Below are 20,134 nucleotides of genomic sequence, written 5' to 3'. Positions count from 1 at the left end.
GCAGGAGCAGCAGTTCCCTTTCCCTTGGCCCAGTTTGGATCAAACTTTCCCAAAGAACCCTTTTCATCTCCTGGTGTGTTTTTCATGACACTGCCTGCCAGGAAGATTCACCCATTATACGGCTTCCTCTTCACTGAAGGCACTTTGTGGATGGTATTTTTTCATGCCCAACTGACACTTACACCTTATCCCCTGCCCTAGATAAACAGAGTTCCCCATTGTTTCCTCAACTATACAGATACTGAATTCAAGATGAAGTCCAATGCAAAACCAATCTCTTTTCAAAGGTGTGGTAGAATTCACAACAAGAGTGGAAAATGGATTTCACTGAGGTACTGGCCACCTGCTCACACCTGACTCTGCTCCTTGCCTCTCCAAAGCAGCCCGCAATGGTTAAGGAATTCAACCCCACCCTCAAACCCAGCAGACAGAAACCCAAGAAACACACCCACCCCAAATCCAAATCTGCAAAGCAGAAATCCCAAGCAAATCTTGCAACCCCAAATGCTCTTCAGGCAGAGATTAAAATGAAGTGAGTTTTATTTTTATTGCTGAGTTAGTGCTACATGGATAAGGATTTCAATGTCTTTAGCACAGAATTCTACATGGCCTATTGAACGCACTATCATTCTCTCAACCGGAGGATATGACAGAGTCAGACAAGCTTTTGATGCCTTCCTGAGGCCTCCCTGCCTTCAATGTGAAGGAAGCTTGCAGTACGCTTCATGCCAAGAACCCCTCTCTTGTATTTGGCAGTTAAGCTTGCCACTTTGGCCTACATGAGAGAGGTGCTGTTTTCATTTGCTTCTCTCTGGTCCATGTTCCACTGATGCATTTTGCTGATAGCCAGTAAGCTGAGCTCAGAAGGTGGAAAGGACAGCCACAGTCACCTCAATCCCCTTCACTGTATAAACCTCCAACACGTCAACGGCTTTGCTTTAGATCAAGCCTGCCCTGAGGACTTGGATCTCACCGGTGCCTCTACCCCACGTTTAGGCAGGTGCAGCATTAACCTGAGTTCTTTGTTATGAGAAAAAGCTTTTTCAGTCTGACCTGGACATTAACACCCAATAAAACTCTAGTGTAGATCTGCAGATGGCAGAAGGTAGTTAAAGAAGTGCCCAGGCCAGGTCTCTTGTCAGATGATGTGAGTAAGTAAACCACTCCCTTTATACACAGGTGAGTAGCACAAATGGACGTGGTAGTCCTGTTGGACCACACTTTGGTATTGAAAGGTGAAAGGTCCCCTGTGCAACCACCGAGTCACGCCTGACCCTTTGGAGGGAAGCTGCTTTCGCGACGTTTTCTTGGCAGACTATAGTGGGGTCGTTTGCCATTGCCTTCCCCAGTCGCATTACCTATATTCTAATTTTCCTTAAGGCCCTTACCATTCCTTCCCACCAGAGCTCTCAGGTTACAGAGGTATACATAAGAAGATTATTTGAGTAGCAAATCACCTAGATCAAAAGATCTGGAGACAATGTGGCATGGTTCAAAACAAAGATATGGAAAATCATTCCTTCTGTTCCAAAATGTCCATCTAAATGCTGATATTTCATGTGTGAGTCAGCACAGGATCCCGGTTTAATTGCAACAGGCAGTTAAAGGCTAGCGCATGCTCTGCCTGGATGGGAGTCACAACCGGTAGAAAGGGAGAAGCAAGAGTCAGTTAAAAAAAAATGCAACATAAGCTGATTGCTTTGCCCATTGGCTCAGGATGGCACACTATACAGTCCCTCTCTGGAGAGAAGCAGTCACTTTTCCTCTTAGATCCAAATGTTGCTGGTGAAGATGAAGGGGCTGAACTGGTACCCAGCACCTGTATAGAATTTGTTCTGGAATTCCACCCTGAAAAATACAGGACAGGTCAGTCCAGGTTTTGCAAGATCAACTCTATCCCCAATTTTACCCAGTTCCAATACAGATGCACTGTGTCATCCCAGGACCCAGCCACCCATCTAGGATCATAGTCTTGATCTGTTGAAGAGAACCATCTATCCTCTCTATGACTCCTGATTGTTAGCATGGAGGCACTTAGCAATCCAAGCCAAACAAGGTAGTAGCATTCACACAAGACATTCTTGTGTTTGCCAAGAGAAGGAGAATTCCCTCTCCTGTGCATGTGTGAGCATACATGTCTCACCAATGCAGACGAAGGGCGTGCAGGAAAGCTGAAAGTCCCTCCATCACCAGCAAGATTGCCACAGTCAATACTGCGAAGAAAGCAAAGACAGGTACAAGGACAACCCCGCCTTGGTAGCCCATCATCTGAAAGCCATTCATCATCACCATGGTCCACAGGACCTCTGAGAGCTCTGTGAACAGGAACAAGTGCAGGAGTTATCAAAGATTACAAAGTGGGCAAATTCTCTTCCTACTGCATACCAGAAATCTCTGCAGATAGGACACTTAAGACTTAAGTGGTTGGATATGTACAGTGTGATATAGTTTATGGCATATTGTATGTGAATCTGGCCAACCATGTTGACTACTTTGTTGACATGGCTTAGTGCAATGTGTAAACCCAGTCTCTCTCTCACAATGATCATACATGATGGTTTGCTTAACCATGTTTTGTTGAATAAGTCATGATCGCCTGGGTTCACACAACATGCTTAGCCATAAGCCATACTATACAAAGCCAAAACCAAACAAACCACACGATGCAATACATAAACACAGCTACAGCCACCATCACATTTCCCAGGAGTTTCAGAATAGGTTTTCACCAACCAAATAATCAGCATAGCACAGACGTTTGCAGCCGAAGCCTTCCCTATCTCCCTCACCCCCAGGAACTCACGTGCATGGGCCAAGCTGAGAGCCCAGAGACGCAGATAAGAGGCCGTGTTCGAGATGCAGCCCAGGCAGTACTCAATAGTGTGGATTGCTTGATGCATAAACACTTCACCGAAGTCAAACTGAAGATGAGATGGGAAAGAATTGGGGTGGCAGCAAGGAATAGCCAGATACTCTGAAATACTGGGCTCTAGGCCCAAACCCTCCCCTGGAGCTTCTTCCAGAATCCCTCTAGAGTTAAGAGTTCAAAGGAAAGGAAAGGAACGAGGTGAGCATACAGAGACTGGTGAACAGAGCATTCAGATCAGAAGGTAGCTTTTAAAAATCAATTGTGTTGTTGGGGGGGGGGGCAAATGACAACATGAGTATCATGGCATACATGACATGACTTACAGACTTACTTAAGATCTTGGGACACAAGTAATAAATTGCAGCCTTTATGCAATGACATCATGACAAACACATTTTCATTTTGATGTAATTGCAGCTTTTATAGACATTGCTGCCTGCATCTCTGTTTAGAACATAAGTACTGATTTATCCCTCTATGCTGGTTGTTTCAGTTATTTCATAAATTTCAGCCTTTCTTCTATTCCCTTACCTGTTTCTAAGAAATCATGCTAAATTAAGTGAAAATAAACTCTTCACGTTATGGCAAATCTGCACAATGTACTGGTCAAATGGGTGGGAGGGGGGCACGGAACAAAATTCTGGCCATCACAAATTAAAATAAAGATGTTACCTCCTCCTCCTCCTCCTGGTTGGTTTCCATGTGATCCAGGTCATCTTCAGCAACGTTCACAGATCTCTTTGGTTCTTGTGAGTTCAGCAGAGGCTGCCGCTCTCCTGCTGTGGAAGGATTGTGCTGCAAGCACCCCAGAACACATCAACCATCAAAGAAGAGACCCCACATGGAGAATTTTGCTGTATCTGCTCAGACATCACCCAGCTACACTCCACAGATTTAGCAACCAGGATACCCAAGCAAAAGGTCTGCCAAGAATCACAAACCTGGTATCTTCCCACAGTGGCATGTACCTTCTTTGGGGGTGCTTCAATGTCCATTAAAGGCCTCTCTGAGGCTCAGTCCTTGAACTGGTGGGCCCAAGAGATGAAAGTCTTGGAATCCACATAGCTGGGAAGTGAACTAGGGAACCTGGTTTGGACAACAGTTCTAAGTTAGTCCCAGGGAGGGAGCCTTACCCGAGACTGAGGAACTGTCCGGCGATGTTTGTGCCAGAGATACAAGGGCGTCCCCAGCAGCAGGATGGGCACAGAGACCAGAGCCACCAACATCAATACCATCTGCACTATTTTCTGTTGTGAACAAGAGGACTGTTGTAGTTCTTGCAGCCCTATCTCAAAGCATTCAAAACTAAAGTAACTTTGCAGGAGTGAAAAAAATACTTTTCTGGGTTGGATCTCACAACTGGAACAAGACAAGCGAAACAAAGACAAGTAGAGCATCCTCTTCTCCCTTCCTCTCTCTCTCACACTTTATTTCAATTCTTATCCTATGAGACATTATTGATGAGGATCCTTCTTAGACTCGAATCAGGCTGTTATTATTATATTGCCTTATTAACAAAGCAAAACAAAACATGACTCTGATAATTGTCCTATTAGCTGAAAACTAGGAAATCACTAAATGCTTCCCCCAAAGTGTTACTGTCCTAACAACCAGGAAACACACTGAGACAATGAACTGGTCTCTAATATTTATTGCTAGTACTTAACAGGAATCCTAACAAACTGAACAAGCGTGGGAAAACCCAGACATATAAACCCCAAGGGTTAAGGCGGTCCCGATCTGTGTCTCTTTGAATGGCTGAACAATTCCTCAGTGCTACGCATGCGCTTGACAGTCTGGATGGGAGCCCCCTGCTCGCCATCCTTACTCATGACAGTTACGGTCCACATGATCCTCCTCAAAAAATTATCACCAGCATGATAAGCTTGAAGCTGCATTACCCAGTAAAGGGAATATATTCCTAATATTAAACAAGGCATTAGTAATATTTTGATTACTTAGTTCCATTTTAATTATTTTCCTTTACAGATTTAAAATGCAGAAAAGGCAAAAAAGTAGCATCTAAAATAGAAAGCACCATGCCCACATGGCACCTGTGGGATCCCAAAATTAAATATTAAAAAAAAAAATATGGCAGAAATTTCATGACAGTGCTAAATCTCAAGAGATTTCAATGTTCCCAGCTGACATATCACTAGATTCAGGGTAAGAGCACTAAAATTGTGTAAGATTTTAGGATGAGAGTATCTTGCAAGATTTGGCAGTTTTGTGGAAGTTCCGATATTTTTTTTAAATTTAAGGGGTTATTTTGGCACCATCAAGCAAAATGGAGCCTGGAGCCTATGAAGTTTGCCAGTTCATGATCAGATAAAACTATTTTATGGATGTGGATATTGGTAAACTTGAGGTTTTTGACAAGTGCCAAAGGCGTTTTTTAGATAGCTCTCAATAGCTAGAATTACTTTTATGCTCAGGTTCTCAATTTATAACTATATTCAAAAGTATTTTTCCACAGGTCTTGTGGCTTTGTACCTCAGGTTGACTGAGGATCAATTCACATGTGCACATTATTCATCATTACAAAATCAAATGATGAGTTGATTTGTGAAACCACCATCACCATTTGGACAGAAAATTAATCTCAAATAACATTCCACAAAAAAAAGCTGGTCACAAATCCAGCATTAAAGAGCAAATGCAAATGAATGATTGAATAGAACAAAGCCATCTTGATTTGTAACAAGGCCACCCTCATCCATAATTTGATTATGGATGAGGCAGCCATATAACTTGACCTGGTGGACCCAGAGAGGGTTATCTGAAGTTAGAGGATGTTACAGTTAATCCTTTCTCAGATCACATTCTCACTGAATTGGGCTTGCTGTGCTGCCCCCACAGGAAGGCTGGACATATTGGATCAGTCTGTCCCAGGTGACTAATCAATTGGGCAGTTCAACAAAGGCTGTAGTTTCTGTCAGGAATTGGTACATTACAGGAGTCTTGGGTCAGACTGCACCTTTGCAGCTTCTCTTTGTCCTGGGAGGCTTCCTGGTTTTCCAAGGAAGTCCAGGAAATGGAACAGAAGAGGCACCTAGACCACTGCTGGAGAAAGAAGAAGAGGCCATTACTGGACCCAACAGCTTTCGGCAACTTTCATCCAGCATCCGACCTCCCCTTTCGGAAGAGGGTGTTGAAAAGGCAGTCAAGCTGCAGTTTCAGAGGGCCCTGCTTGCAATGGATTATCTGTACTCTTTTCAGTCGGATTTCAGGCCAAGCCAGAGTACTGAGACAGCATCAAGTCACAATTGTCAGTGCCTCTGTCAGAGTTGGGATGGAGGTAGTGCAATCATCCTGGTTCTCTTGATCTCTCAGTGGCTTTTGATACCATCCATTTGGTATCCTTCTGGAACAACTCTGGGGATGGGAGCAGGTGGGCAACAATGTTATGGGGTTCTCCTTTCTCCAAGGTCAATTCCAACTGATGTTGACAGAGGGGTGGAGGGAAAGAGGTTGAGCCCAAAGCACTGATTTTCAGGGTGCCCTCACTCCACCTGTTTAACATCTACATAAAGCCATTGGGTAAAGTCATCCATCGGCACTGTGTCAGGTAACGTCACACTGTGTCACACTGATGACACTCAGCTGTGTATTTCAACCCCATGCTAACCAAGTGATACTGTGAAGAGTGTTGGTGTCTGGATGGGGAGGAACAGACTTAACCTTAACCCTAGCAAGGCTGAGTGACTGTGGGTTCATGGATCATCTGTGTCAAGGGACTCCATCTTCAGCTCTGCATGAGGTTACATTTCCTCAGATGGAACTAGTGTGCAATTTGGGGGATTTCCTAGATTCTGAGCTCCTGCCTGAAGAGCAGATGACAGCTGTGCCCAGAAAAGCCTTCACACAGATTCATCTCATGCACCAATTGCACCTATTCCTGGACCAGGAGACCCTTTTCATGGTCACAATGGTGGACTATTGCAATATGATCTATGTGGGTCTGCCCTTGAAGACCACCTGGAAGCTTCAGTTGGTCCAGAATGCAGTGGTGTGTGCAGTTATAGGCATGCCACAGTACACCCATGTAACACTCTGTTGTATGAGCTGCACTGGTTACCAGTAGGCTTCTGGGTGCAAGCCAAGTGCTAATTGTCACCTGCAAAGTCTTACCATGGTACTGCACCTAGTTATTTGAGGGTGTTTTTTCCCCATTATTTCTGCCCCCCCTGTAACAGCAGGCAGAGCTGGCATCTTCCAGATCCCATCTATTAAGCAATGTCATCTGATTGGACCCAGAACATATGTTTTTTATGTTGTCAGGCCTGTCCTATCAAATAGCATCACTCAGAGATTCAAACAGCCCTGACCCTGATTTCCTTTAAACAGACCTCTTTCCCTAGGCTCTGGATTAGGGTAGCACACAGGCTTCCTATGTGAGGGGTTTGAATAGGTTTTTACTGGGATAACCATCTTCCTTTTCTGTTTTTGCTTGTTGTTTTATACCCCCATGTTTAATTTTGTATGCCACCAAAGTCACCAACAAGTTGGGCAGTCTTAGGAATGTGAATTATAAATCAATCAAAGAAAAATAAATCTCAAGGGGACATTTTAACCCTAAGCAGCTTCCTCTACTTCTGTATTATTTGACAATGTGCACATTTGAATCAAGTAAGTATTATTTTTCAATTTACTGAATCATGTATTCATCCCGTCCCACTCAACCCAACAAATTCTGACTTAGGAGAGAAACAAAGGAAGAAACGCATTGGAGAATTAGAGGAAGGAATGCTTTGTAAGTAGGAAGTCAAGAGATAGGATATAATGCCACAAGTGGTTACCTGGTATTCAAAGAGTGGAGAATTTCCAGCATTCTCTGAAAACAGGAACATGCTAATGAAGTGGATGAGAATGCTGGGGGCCCACTTGGAATTAGAAACATCATACATAAGCCATTTGTAAAATATCAGGATTACAAGGTAGCCAAAAAGCACCAGAAGGAAAGTGATCTCTGGAAGGAAAACCAACAGGATCTTGTATCTTTGCTTGAAATGGCTGCAAACCAGACAGAAGAGAAGCCATCAACAAAACCATCAGAGATAATCCAGCCCAACATCACTGACCACCCAGATACCTCTTGGGAAGCAGCAGCCCAGTCCCCATTATATTCCCCAGCCACTGGTAGGGTGAGGTATACTGCCTCTAATGAAGAGAAGGTAGCGTATAGCCATCATAATCTCTAGCTACTGGCAGTTTTACCCTCCATAAATGTATCCAACTCCCTTTTAAAACCCTCTCTGTTGACTGCAACCAAGGTGGAATTTCCAAAGCCCCCTTTGTTGACCAAGCAGAGGGACATCAGCTGGATACTCACACGTGATTGAAGATGCCAAGAAACACTCCAAAGCTCATGTGAAAAATGCCCAAAATCACAGACATCTTCATTTTGAAGGAGTTCAGGAAGGTGAGGTGGTTAACAGCCAGACTCCAGATCTGGCTCATAAGAGAGAAAGAGAAAAATCCCACACGTGACAGAGACAACAGCCAGTTCCAATTTGGGAAGGGGAAACAAATAAAAGGAAAGAAGAGGAGAGAGAAACCCAATTATTTTAATTCTGGTTGGGTCTTATTTACATTGGGATTTTGGAAAAAGTAACATCTCTACATATAAAGGACAATGTGGGGTGAAAAGGGATTTTTCCATCAAAACGGAGTGTGAAGATCTGTTCTTTCACACAATTGTTTGGTTACAATAAATGGATGCCAAAATGGCAGCTTTCTTAAATATATCTTTGTACATTTAAACAAGGGGTGGGAATGGAAATAAATATATCTACAAATGCATATAATAACCCAAACGAAATCTGAGGTTACATAATTGTCCACAGTTTAAGCTACAATTCTGATTTCATCTCAGGACTACAGTGAGACGTTAAACTGATATTAATTTGTTGTGCCTTAAGCCAGTTTTCTCCTATCTGCTGACCTTCAGTTGGGTTGGAACTACTGTACATCTCCCAGAAGTCCCTGCCAGAATGCTGGGACGAATTGCTTGAAAGATAATGGAAACCTATGAACTTCAACTTTATTCAACATCATTAAATATTCCTAGTTCCTTTTTATCCAGCACACACCAAGCAGCAGTAACCTGCACAACTATTTGTTTCAGGCTGCTGCCCAACTTACCGGATCTATCCCAAAAGGGTAGGGACCGTTAAAGACACCGGTGACATTGGGGTCCAGGTTCAGGGCAAGGCTTTCTGTGATATACTCCCAGCTGTAAGGAAAAGGAGAGTTTCAGTTGATGACAATGACCTCCCCCAAGGAGAGGACAGGAAGGAGGTGATGCAGCTCTGGTCTTAAGAACAGGCCCCTTGGTACCTCCAGTCCGAGTTGTTGGCCATAGCAGCCACACTCCAAGCAGATGGGAAGATGGTCATTGCCTTGCTGAAGCACTCATTGTAGATGAAACCGGTGTAGACAGAGAAGGCACCCATTAGGAGGATGAGGTAGCGGCCCTCAAAGAACATCTGCCAGATCTGGGAAGGGAAGGCGACATTAAGTGTATGTGATGCATGGAAGGAACATACTCAGGAGCTCATGTATTTTGTTAAGTGGCTGAAAGTGTTCAGCTTCCCAACTGGCCAGTCCACCTGCCAGCCAAAATTAACACACAATTTATTTTTTGAGGATTTAAAAAAGGGGTAGGCACCATCTTGAGCTTCTTAAGGAAAGAAGGGATGAAAGTGTTCTAAAACTATTTCCAGATAGCTGGCAGAGGTAGATCATCTTCCTTCTCCATTGACCTAAAGTGCACCTTCCATGGAAAGACCCTCTCCATCCAGGCCTACCTCGTTTTCCACCTTCTTCATGCCAGGCCGGTTCTCAAACAGGACCATCCAAAGGGCAAAGAGGAACATCAGCAGTCCGTGGCCAACATCCCCAAACATGACGGCGAAGAGGAAAGGGAAAGTGATGATGGTGTAAGGAGCTGTAAAGGAAAGCTGGCATTAGCTGAGAAGCCCAAGGAAAGACCCCAAAGCTAATTGCCCTGTTGCTTAACTCAGCCCAAACTGTCATCATAATCCCTGCCTTGTTTTTTTGGCAACCATAAAGGATCCGAAGTGTTACTGATCAACATATCACATCATCCCCTTATACATTCTCTAACACCAAGATTTATTTCAGCTGGCTTTCTTCTCTCTCTTACTCTCCACATGGCTGTTCCTTCTTTGGAGGTGGGGAGATGTCATGACTGTCACACAACCCTCCCCCATCACTGGTAAGGAAACAGAGTATCGAGCAGTGGATCAAACCTCCAAGGGGGAAGAGAGGAGGGACACAGCACATTTCCTCACCTGGGTTCACCTCTTGATAGCTGGTCACCCCATAGGCATCAACAATGTTCTGGAAGCCAGCAGTGAACTTATTGGTGCGAATGAGAGTTGGGGGGCTCTCGGTGCAGATAATCCGCTGGACAAAGGACTCCACTCCAGAACCACTGCGATGCTGCAGGAGCAAAAGAGGATCACGCAGAGCAATTTAGGCAGCAGGCATACCTGGGGTTGGCCAGTATTTCTCTTCTCTCCCTTATTCTGAGCAGATCTGCAACAGCTCAATGTCTAGAGTGCAGCGTAACGAACCATCCAAGTGTTCACCCAGAGGCAAATTGCAACCCATCCCAGAAGCAGCTAGGGCAGTAAACGAAGTGCGCCATGACCTCATACCAACAAGGTACACTTTGGATTATTCAAGTGCAATTGGCTCTTTACAGAGGCCTTTACCCAGCTCTTGCTTTCCAGAAAGTTATGCTTATAGTCATCGTGATTATTACAGGCAGTGGGTGCTGAAAGTTCAGAAATCAAAGGCCTTCGGTGGTGACAATGTTCCCGAGTTACAAGCTCTAATCCTCTTCCATTATTATCTTTTGCTGCCTCTTACAATCCAGGGCTCTGTGGACTAATTACGGTGCTTGAAATCCTATCAAAGTAATCTAAATGTACACCAGAAAAGGCACAGCTCTGAAACCTCCAGGAGCAATGCAAGACCCTGAAGTCCCATTTCTCAGCCACTGGAAATCTTACTCAGTCTCTTCTCTGGCTTCTGAGCTTTTAGTACACATTATTTACACATTCCCAAGCATTTCTTCATACTCATGAGGACTAGAAACCTATTTTTAAAAAGCATGTTTTAGGTAATTACTGCTCTGCAGGGGAAGGGACAAATCAAGTTGATTATATAGCAGTAGCAATCTCAGTTCACCAGGTACTGGTGGTTACATAGCCAAAACATATAAGAAGTACCTGCATGCTTTAAGAGCACAAGGCTTGAGGAATTATACATTTGAAAAAAAAAGTCTTCAGAGGAGATTCCTCCCTACTAAAATTCAACTTGGGTGATGATGGTCACAATGGTATATCCCAGAGGAAGGCAGGTTCCAGCCATCTGAGAATAAGGGCACCAACCCTGCAACATTTGTGTGTGTGGGGGGGCAGCTCTTGGTACTTAACCTATGAGCCAAAGCTGTTTCCTTTTATTTAGGCCATGCTGCCTTCTGTGCAAAAAGAAACGAATGCATCTTATAGAGAAAAAGCAAACATTTCTGCCTTATGGCCCACAGCATCCCAGGCAGTGCAGAATTATGATGACAAGAGGAGAAGAGAGCTCATACAGACATTCAGTGGTACTTACTGATCCCTCGCGCAGGGCCAGCTGCACAGCGGGAAGGTCACGGACAGGGCACCACACCTCGCCAATGAGGCACTTATCAGTGATGCTGAAGCTGCACTGGTTGAGGATAAAGTAGATGGCCTTCATCTTCTGGATCTGTACTTGCCAAGCAGGTAGAACTGAAAGTACCTTTTGCAACACCTGGTCCAGGTATTGCTCTGTTTGGCCTAATACCTGTTTGCAAGAGTTTCAGAGCAAGATAAAACTGAGTGAATTCATAGGCTTTCAGCAACAGGGTGATTTAAAGTTATAACAACATTTAACTAGCAATGGAATAAGATGCTCAGAGCAGTAGTTGTCAAAGTGGTCTTTAGATCTAGAAAACGCACAAGGGATGCAGTGTTCAAGTCTCATCACATCACAAGCCTGTTTGTTTGTTCGTTCATTTGTTCATTCATTCAAAACATTTGTATGGCCACCCATCTTAAAACCAGACTCTGGGTGGCTCACAACCAAAGAATAGAACATTATACACTAACAGTAAAAACAGGAAATAAAACTAAAAACAAAAACAAAAAAAATGGGTGCCACAACCAAACTTCCCTGATGCAGCCCACAACACCCTCCTCTCACTCTGACCTCACCTGATCCACCTGTTTTTCTTACTGATACCTTCCCTAAAACATCCTGATTACATTTATAAATTAGTGAAACCAACGGCAACCGTTCATTATTAGAAGTGAGGAGTACAAATAGGAGAACCTGGGGGGGCAGGAAGGGGAAGGACACTGACTCTTCCAAATCAGGCTGGGTAAAACTGAAAGTACAGGAGAAGAAAGTACTCCTGCATTTCAGGGTTATAATGTGCACGTATTTATGGATGGTCATAAATATTTCAAGAGATAAGAGAGGAATGCCTTTTATTTGGTATGAAGGAGCAATTAAGCAATTTAGGGCAGTGGCTGACAATATCTAAGAGGCATTTCTGGCTTCCAGAAAATAACATTTTTAAAAGTGCAAAAACTTGTGAGATTTGGTGAACTTGTGTAAGAATGCCACCACTTTGCAAGATCCTGAACCAGAACAAAGGAGTCTTGCAAATCCTTGCAGGATTCCAGCTATATATAAATTATGTCCTGCACCCACGGTAGAAAAAAATTGCTGGCCCAATCTTAAGGGAAAGGGTTAAGTGACAATATTTATGTAGAATTTGCCATTATTACACCACTCAAGTCAACTTCTTTCCTTCCCTGGAAATAAAAGTACTCCTGCACACTTCCTCTGCCCCAGTCTTGCTGAGCATCCTTCCTGCCTTACTATGGTCAGATCTTCCACTTGAATGCGCAGCCCACGCAAGGTCTCCGTGCGCCCAGCCTCATTCTCAGGATATGGATACAGGTGGCAGTGAAAGCTAGGGAGAAACACAATGCATGATGAGTGTGGTCATATAGGGAAACCGGACATGCATACGGGGAAGATGAGCTGGGGAAGCAGAAGCTCTTGAGGAACTGGGAGCACGGCTAGTGGTGAGATCCTCAGATCAGCTCCAAGGCTTTAGAGGCAATATCTGAGTGACACCAGACCATATCCCTAGAGGAAGAAGGAATGGAAACAATCTTGGAAGGGAAGAACAGGCCTCACTAATATGTAAGTAGGTACATATTGGCTGCATTCACTTTACACATAGCAGCAGTTCAGGACCTGTTATATTTATATGGGTAGTCCTCCTTTAGCCACCACAACTGGAACCGGCAACTCAGTTGTTAAACAAAGTGGTTGCTAAGTGAAACCACAAGGATGCTTATGATCTTACTTCAGTTTTCCTTTGCTTTACAGGTAGTCTTGTTTAGTGATTGCCTTGTTTAGTGACCATTCGCAGTTATGACAGTGATGAAAAAATAACTTTACAACCAATCCTTGCATTTACAACCTTCACAGGTCTGTAAAGCAAAGGAAAGCAAGCAAAGGAAAGCTGAAGTAAATTCATAAGCATGGTTGTGGTTTCACTTAGTGACTGCTTCACTTAATGACCAGGTTGCCAGTCCCAGTTGTGGTTGCTAGATAAGGACTACCTATACAAACCTGCAAAGGTTGCAAATGTGAGGATTGGTTGTAAAGTTACTTTTTCATCACTGTCATAACTGGGAACGGTCGCTAAGCAGCCTCTAAACAAGGACTGCCAGTACAGTGTGTGGTTTGATTAAATTGGGAAGGTTATTGTTCCCCTCTATGCCCCCTGCTCCTGCAACAGTATGTCTTTGCCTGCTGTGCAAACTCAGCCCACTTGGTCAGCTTATGGTTCACTGAACTGGGGAACCCAGAAAATTGATTAATTCAGTAATTGGGATAAGCACATCATACAGTCATAACTGACTTATAGCATGCATATATAAACATACATACATGCATACTGTATGTGTGTGTACACACCCACACACCCACACACACAGAGTATATATAGGATATGCCCATGGTGTTGGGCTGCACCAGAGTAGAAGACTGGTAAACAAGGGCCAGGATGAGACAACAGCTGGAAATGAGAGCAACAACCGCCCACCCAACAGAGAGAATGTGCAATATCCAGAGCACTCACCAGTTGGCGATCTTACGGATTTTCTGCCCAATCTGTTCACCCCAGTAGGAGATGAGGAAGATGACCCAGGTGATGCTTTCCCCCTACACAGGAAAGGACAAATTTGTCAGAAGCTTTTGCAATGGGAAGGATAGGAGAATGGGGCCTTCTTCCCAAGCCAGGCCGCAAAAGCTACTGACAATCTCCTGAGCTGTATTTCTGCCTGTCCACCACTTGACTGATTATGTACCATCAGCTCTGGGTCTTAAGACCACAGAGACAGATCTATGGGATCTGTCCCTGACCCGGCCCTTCAGGTCTTCCAATGGTTCACCCATCGCTGTTGTAATCTAATCCTACCCATCTTGAGTCTCCCATGCAACCGGGGCATTTGCCAGGGCGGGGGAGGCAAGTAGGAAAGCAAGGATGGACTTGGATGACTTCACAACATGCCCTGCCTTGTTCTAACAAAACCCCTGGTTTCTGTGGTCACCCCTGCATGAAGCTAGACTCTTTGGGTTGCCTGCAGCCATTTACCCCGTCACCCAGCCTGAGCTACTCTCGTTGTTTTCAGCTGCAAATGGGAGTTGCAGTTCCAATGCATTTGGAAGGCACAAGGCTGGAGAAAGTGGCTGCAGCCCCTCATGTGTTACCCTCCCCAGCCACCCTGCCCAGTTTTTCCTCTTATTCCATCTTACCGTGGACGGGTTTTCAACAGGCTCTGTCATCTCTGTGAAATGAGGGACAAGGTAGCCCCGGCAGGCGCGCCACAGCAGCCGTTCAAAGGAATTCACCCGCCACGGGTGTATCACACCTGCCACAAAGCTTCAGGGGCAGGGTGAAAGGGGGAAAACCTAAATTAAATTTTGAAGGCTGATTGTACAGTATCCCAAGGCAACATTACACTTATCATGTATTAAGTTATATACATTGTGCACTTCAAAGGACAAGAGTGCTTCAGATATTCCCTGAAAGGAACCCCTCGAAATACCCTCCAGATCAGGTAAACATGATCCCTAGAAGCTGGCAAGCTCCACCCCTCCTACAAAAGTATCCCTTATCTGAGCAATCATCACCCAACCTCCACTCACTTGATTCTGAGGTCAGGGCGCTGCAGCACAGAGGGGTCAAGCAGAGGATCTCTTTCAGAGAAAGCACGAGAGCGGACAGGCGAATCGAGGGGCACCTGCTGGTAGATGTGACAACCCAGGACTCAGGCCATGGAATGCCTCCGTCCTCTCTCCCTGGTCATTTGGTTGCAAAAGGCATTCCACCCTCAGCCTTTCATTCATCCCTTGGGCCCAAGGCCTCAGACAACCCCCAACAGCTCTCTCTTCTCCTCCAAGTCTCCAAACTTCGCCTGACCACCAGCGAGGTGGCTGTGGAACAGGGAGAGGAGGGGATCACTTACCAATTGGCCAGTGAAGCGCTGGCCCTCCTGCAGCACTTGAATATGCTCCCGCAGCTCCTGCAGCTGACCAACCAGGGCCTCCCGGTTGTGGCTCACTTCCCGCAGCTCCTGTGCCAGGCTCTCGGACTGCTCCTGGATACGCAGGGCCTCGCGGGCCAGGGGCGCTGGCAGATTGTCCTCTGGAGGCTTCAGGGACTGTCCAGCTTTCTGCACTTCCTGGGCCAAAAAAGCTGGAGAGAAGAGAGAGAGAGCCCCCACACCTAGGATTGGTGTCTTATTCCAGGTTCCCACCAGCTCAGAAAAGGGCTTCAGCAGGCCCAATGCAGCTCACCCAACCCTGGGACTCAGCAGCAGGATTTCTGCTTTACATGGAGAAGGGCCCAAGGTGAATCCCTGCCAGCAGGGAAAAAACTCATCCAAAACCTGGAGAGCTGAGGACAAGCAGGGCTGGCAGTGTTAGGCTAAATCAAGATGCATGGATTCTTTGAGAGGAGTTCAACAGCCTTGGCACTGAGATGACTGTCACCAAGGCAGGACAGCAGGTGTCACGCCCTTGGGATCGCACGTGCAGGCACCATGGCCACAGGGCTGGAGAAACACAGCTTTCATCTAGTGCAGCATTTCTCAATCTCAGCACCTTTAAGATGTGTGGACTTCAACTCCCAGAATTCCTCAGCCAGCATGCTGGCTGGGGAATTCAGGCCGCTGAAGTCCACACATCTTAAAGCTGCCAAGTTTCAAAAACAATGGGCTAAATGAACCATGAGTAAAGTCAATATATTGCAAGTCCTGAAGACTGCAGAAATGGGACACAGGCTCAGCACCCAAAATGTGACGCTGCGCAGCTTTGTGGGCTACTTTTAGCCTGCTATCTGATGAGTTGCACTGGCCAACCAAAGTTACAACCCCAATCATTCCCCTTTTTAGCAATGAAACGTTTCTCACATGCCTCACTTCTTAAAACTCTCTGCAATTTTTATTTTAATGAAATTCTGATCACTTCCCCATAGAAGAAAGGCATGAGTTTTTATAATCTGAGGATAAGACAGCATGATACAACCCCAGTTCTTTCTTCTGGCTGCATCGAAATTGGATCTCCAGAGCCCCACAATGGCCACAGAACAGAGATGTGGTACAGATTGCTGTACCTAGTAACACAGTGGAACATTTTCCTGACAGGAAATTGTTTTCCTACTGCATTTTCCTATGCCTTTTTTTCAATTTTAAAAGTGGGTCATTTCCCTCAAATTAATTAGTATCACAGTAAATGGATAAAGACCACCAGTTCCAAATAAGTAACACAATAAATGGATAGGCTGTCAGTTCCAAATGTTGCAATTCATGTTTTTATGCAACTATCCATAGAACTTTGCTATCCGGCTTTGGCACCTTCAATATTTTTTCAACACATCTAAGTGTGCTATTAAAGAAAACAGGATGCCATTGGATTCTAAAAAGCAGCCTGCATGAGAAAATCCAACTACTATCTGCCAGGGACCAGAGGTTATAATTCAATTTAGAAGAGTTTCAGTTTCTGCTAAAAGTGTCTCATGATTTCCTAATCTAATGTGTCTCTATTTGTAAAAAGAGTCTTATGATTTGCTTTTTTTATCATGGGCAGCCTGATACTATACAGCCAAAATCTTGAAGCCTAACCCAGCTCCCTGCCAGCCCATAGATTAACAGAACAGTTTCCATCAATATGGCTGACACATCACTGGCATTATTTCACTCCTACTTTCCAGGTTTCATCGCCAGCCCTGTGAAAATCCCGTCAGCAGAGGGAAAGCCCCGCTCCAGCCTTCCAAAGCAGGGGTCACTCACTGAAAGTTTTCTCCATTTCTTCACAACGCCGTACCTCTCCCACAAAGCGCCGCTGGAAGGCACTGACATGAGGGTTCAGCTGAAAGTAAAAGGAAGCCCATCCTAATGAGGGGTCGGTTGAGGATGGAGCTGATGCCTCAGTCCCCAAAACCAGGCCCCAAAACTCTCAGTGCAGCACATCAAGACCTCTTCAGCAAGCATAAGACACACACACACACCCTTTTTTTTACCTTACCCCAATTTTATTCTTGCCTACAATCTCTTCTATTCATCTGCCAGACTCATAACGAACATGCAATTCCCAAACTTCTTCCATAAATAAGGAAGGGGATAGGAGGTGGGAGATCATTTGTACACAACCACTTCTCAAGTAAATGAAACTGTCAATTATTCTCTCTGTTGCCTGCATATGACCATGTCCTTCCATGACACGCTAGGCACACACTATTTCTATCTCTTGTAGGTGCTGGCCCTCATAAGCTTTCTGGATAAAAATAAAACAGCTGAAAAGGCAGCCTCTCCTTTTGTAAGAACAGCAACGTTTTTGTAAGAGACCAACTACACCCATGGACTGATTGCCGCCTGCTTTGCAATCACCGCTGCAATTAAAGGCCCCAACAGTTGTGACTTCCTTAGTTTCATTTTCCCACCAAGCGTTCCCCAAATCTTCTAGCACATACATCACGGAACTCCACAAGGCCTCGCTCGCCTAATTCGCTAACACAAGCATAGGATGAAGCCGACTGCAAGAAGAGCTGGGCCAGGCACATCTCCTCACTGCGAAACATAGTCCCCCCGTTTCCAGAAGAGACTGAAAGACAAAATGGGTTAATTAGTAGGCATTAAGTCACCCAAACACTATCTATTCCTAATGGAGGGTAGATGGGGGGGGGGGGCTCTTTTTCTGACAGCTGTTGTCCTAAGACGCTCTGGTGACATAGGAATGGGACCAAAACGATACAGAGAAAAGAGAGGGGGACGAAGACTGGGGGTGAGGGGCAGAGAACCCACCAATGGGAGAAGTAGGCAAAACCGAAATGCTCACCCGCCAAACAGGGAAAGCTTATCTCTAAGACAGGTGTTTGGCAATGAACACCAACCAAAGGCCTGTGGATACAGCCTGGCATTAGGACTGCATCAATCAGGATCCCATGGCTGCAGTGGTCCAAGGGGGGTGGGGGGGCCAGATTGCTTACCTCTGGATACTCCAAGTGCAAGAAAGCAGAAAGCGAGTTTCTCCTTCAGAGTTTGAGGCGGAGGCAGCCCCAAATTAAATCTTCGCCGTCCTGATGGCTTGCTGCAACTTGCTCCGTGTGCTGACTCACATGAGGTTTTTCTCAGCTCTGGGATTGCAACACAGTTTCCAGGCCAGGCCACGACCACTCGTTTCACAACGTGTGCCTGACTCAGGCCTCCCTCTTGCTCACAATGGGATTAAAATATCCTGAGAAGGCAGTTCTGGGACTCAGGTTGGAGAAAACTGCAAAGAGATCCTTTCAGCTGTTGGAGCAGACAGAGCATGTTGCCCATTTGGGGGAGGAGGGTGGGGAGAGAGGAGGAGAGAGAAAGACACGGCACAATAATCACTTAATTAAGAACAAAAAAATATTTCTTTAAATTTCATCCTTGGGGACCGGTGTTTCCCCTCTTCAATGAGAAAGCGACTGGAATGGAAGATGGCTTGCTCCGGTGACAAAGACATAACGAAGAGGAGCCCACAAGTCTGGGAAAACCACAATGTCTTGGCAACAGTTGCAGGAACCACACCCAGAACCCTCCAGGCTGGTTTGACTGGAAGCAAGAGGGTTTTAATTAGGGCAATGAATGAATTAATTAAATCAGGCAAGGACGGCTGCAAGATCATCCTTCTGCAGAACATCTAATATTCTAGATTACTATAGGCCATCCCAGGCCATGTTCTCCAGCAAAACATACACATAAGAAGCCTGCCACTCTTCCAAAGCATCATATCTAAGGGTGCAGGTCCACTGCAGGCATAAAGTTATTAGGGGAATTACCCTGACTTTAGAAGTATTTCTGGGCTGGCTACTGCTGAAGTGAATATGGCCTCTATTAAGGGCTGCACCGCTGTATTGGGAAAAGGGTTTCTGCCCTTTTAAGTCAGGAATGGGCAACCAGCAGCCCCAAAACTACTTTTATGCATTCATCAGTGCCAACCACAAAGCTGAAATTCCATCACCAAAAGCTGCATCCCTATATCTAACTGGGGAGGGACCAGAAACCTACTGTTCCATCCATGTGCACCATGGTTCCCAGGGTTGGAAAGAAATCTGCACCCCCACCCCCCAAAAAGACTGCAAGGTTGGCTACAAAAAGTAATTGCTTGCTTTAAGAAGGTTGAAGTTCAGAGATGCAGTTTCTCCTCTCAGTAATTAGCAGAAACATGCATCTGCTAATTCCATAACAGAGTTCCATAACAGAATTACAAAAATCCTGTTCCATAGGAGATCTATTAATTTTCTGGAACAGCAATGGAGCACTCCCAGCTACAGGTCTTAGGGAAAGTTTTGTACTGAGTCCCTAGAACAACAAGCATCGCATCTGTCTACCTCTGTGCAATTTTGGGGATCTCATCTTGCACTAAAAATAATGCAACAGCTTTGTACCAATAAGGAATTATTGCAATGGAACTTTGCAGTAGGTTAAATGACTAAGCCACCAAGCTAGTATTAAATTTTGCTAATAAATATAGAAATAATTGCATGCTTAAATAAATACATGTGTAACTTAATGTTTAATTTAAAAAAAAGCCAGCCAGCCTGGTAAAAGTTTTTTGATTATATCTGTCATTCCAACTTGAACCTCAGAA

The 20,134-nt window shown here is 45.0% G+C and overlaps 1 protein-coding gene across 3 annotated transcripts; it reads right to left on the bottom strand.

Annotated features, from left to right (window-relative positions):
- Positions 1-522: 522 nt before the first annotated feature.
- On the bottom strand, positions 523-19,540 carry TCIRG1 (T cell immune regulator 1, ATPase H+ transporting V0 subunit a3). Of its 3 annotated transcripts, none has more exons than XM_063289024.1 (20): positions 18,501-19,540; positions 17,985-18,115; positions 17,305-17,383; positions 15,481-15,710; positions 15,161-15,258; positions 14,768-14,894; positions 14,091-14,173; positions 12,815-12,908; positions 11,519-11,731; positions 10,186-10,336; positions 9,679-9,818; positions 9,209-9,366; positions 9,014-9,104; positions 8,202-8,320; positions 7,669-7,882; positions 4,003-4,116; positions 3,542-3,664; positions 2,804-2,921; positions 2,144-2,315; positions 523-1,848 (listed from the first exon to the last, which is right to left on the bottom strand). In XM_063289024.1, exons 2-20 carry the CDS (start codon positions 18,090-18,092, stop codon positions 1,767-1,769), a joined length of 2,514 nt encoding a protein of 837 aa, XP_063145094.1. In that variant the 5' UTR covers positions 18,093-18,115; positions 18,501-19,540; the 3' UTR covers positions 523-1,766. The 3 variants fall into 3 exon arrangements, with proteins under 3 accessions (XP_063145094.1, XP_063145095.1, XP_063145093.1); XM_063289025.1 differs by having other exon boundaries at positions 2,804-2,923; positions 3,547-3,664; XM_063289023.1 differs by having other exon boundaries at positions 2,804-2,923; positions 3,541-3,664; positions 15,161-15,255; positions 18,501-19,539.
- Positions 19,541-20,134: the final 594 nt, after the last annotated feature.

Source organism: Candoia aspera, chromosome 1, assembly GCF_035149785.1.
Source record: "Candoia aspera isolate rCanAsp1 chromosome 1, rCanAsp1.hap2, whole genome shotgun sequence".
In the NCBI taxonomy this organism is placed as follows: domain Eukaryota; kingdom Metazoa; phylum Chordata; class Lepidosauria; order Squamata; family Boidae; genus Candoia; species Candoia aspera.
The sequence above is the reverse complement of the archived record's forward strand: the minus strand, read 5'-3'. Positions and strand labels throughout refer to the sequence as shown.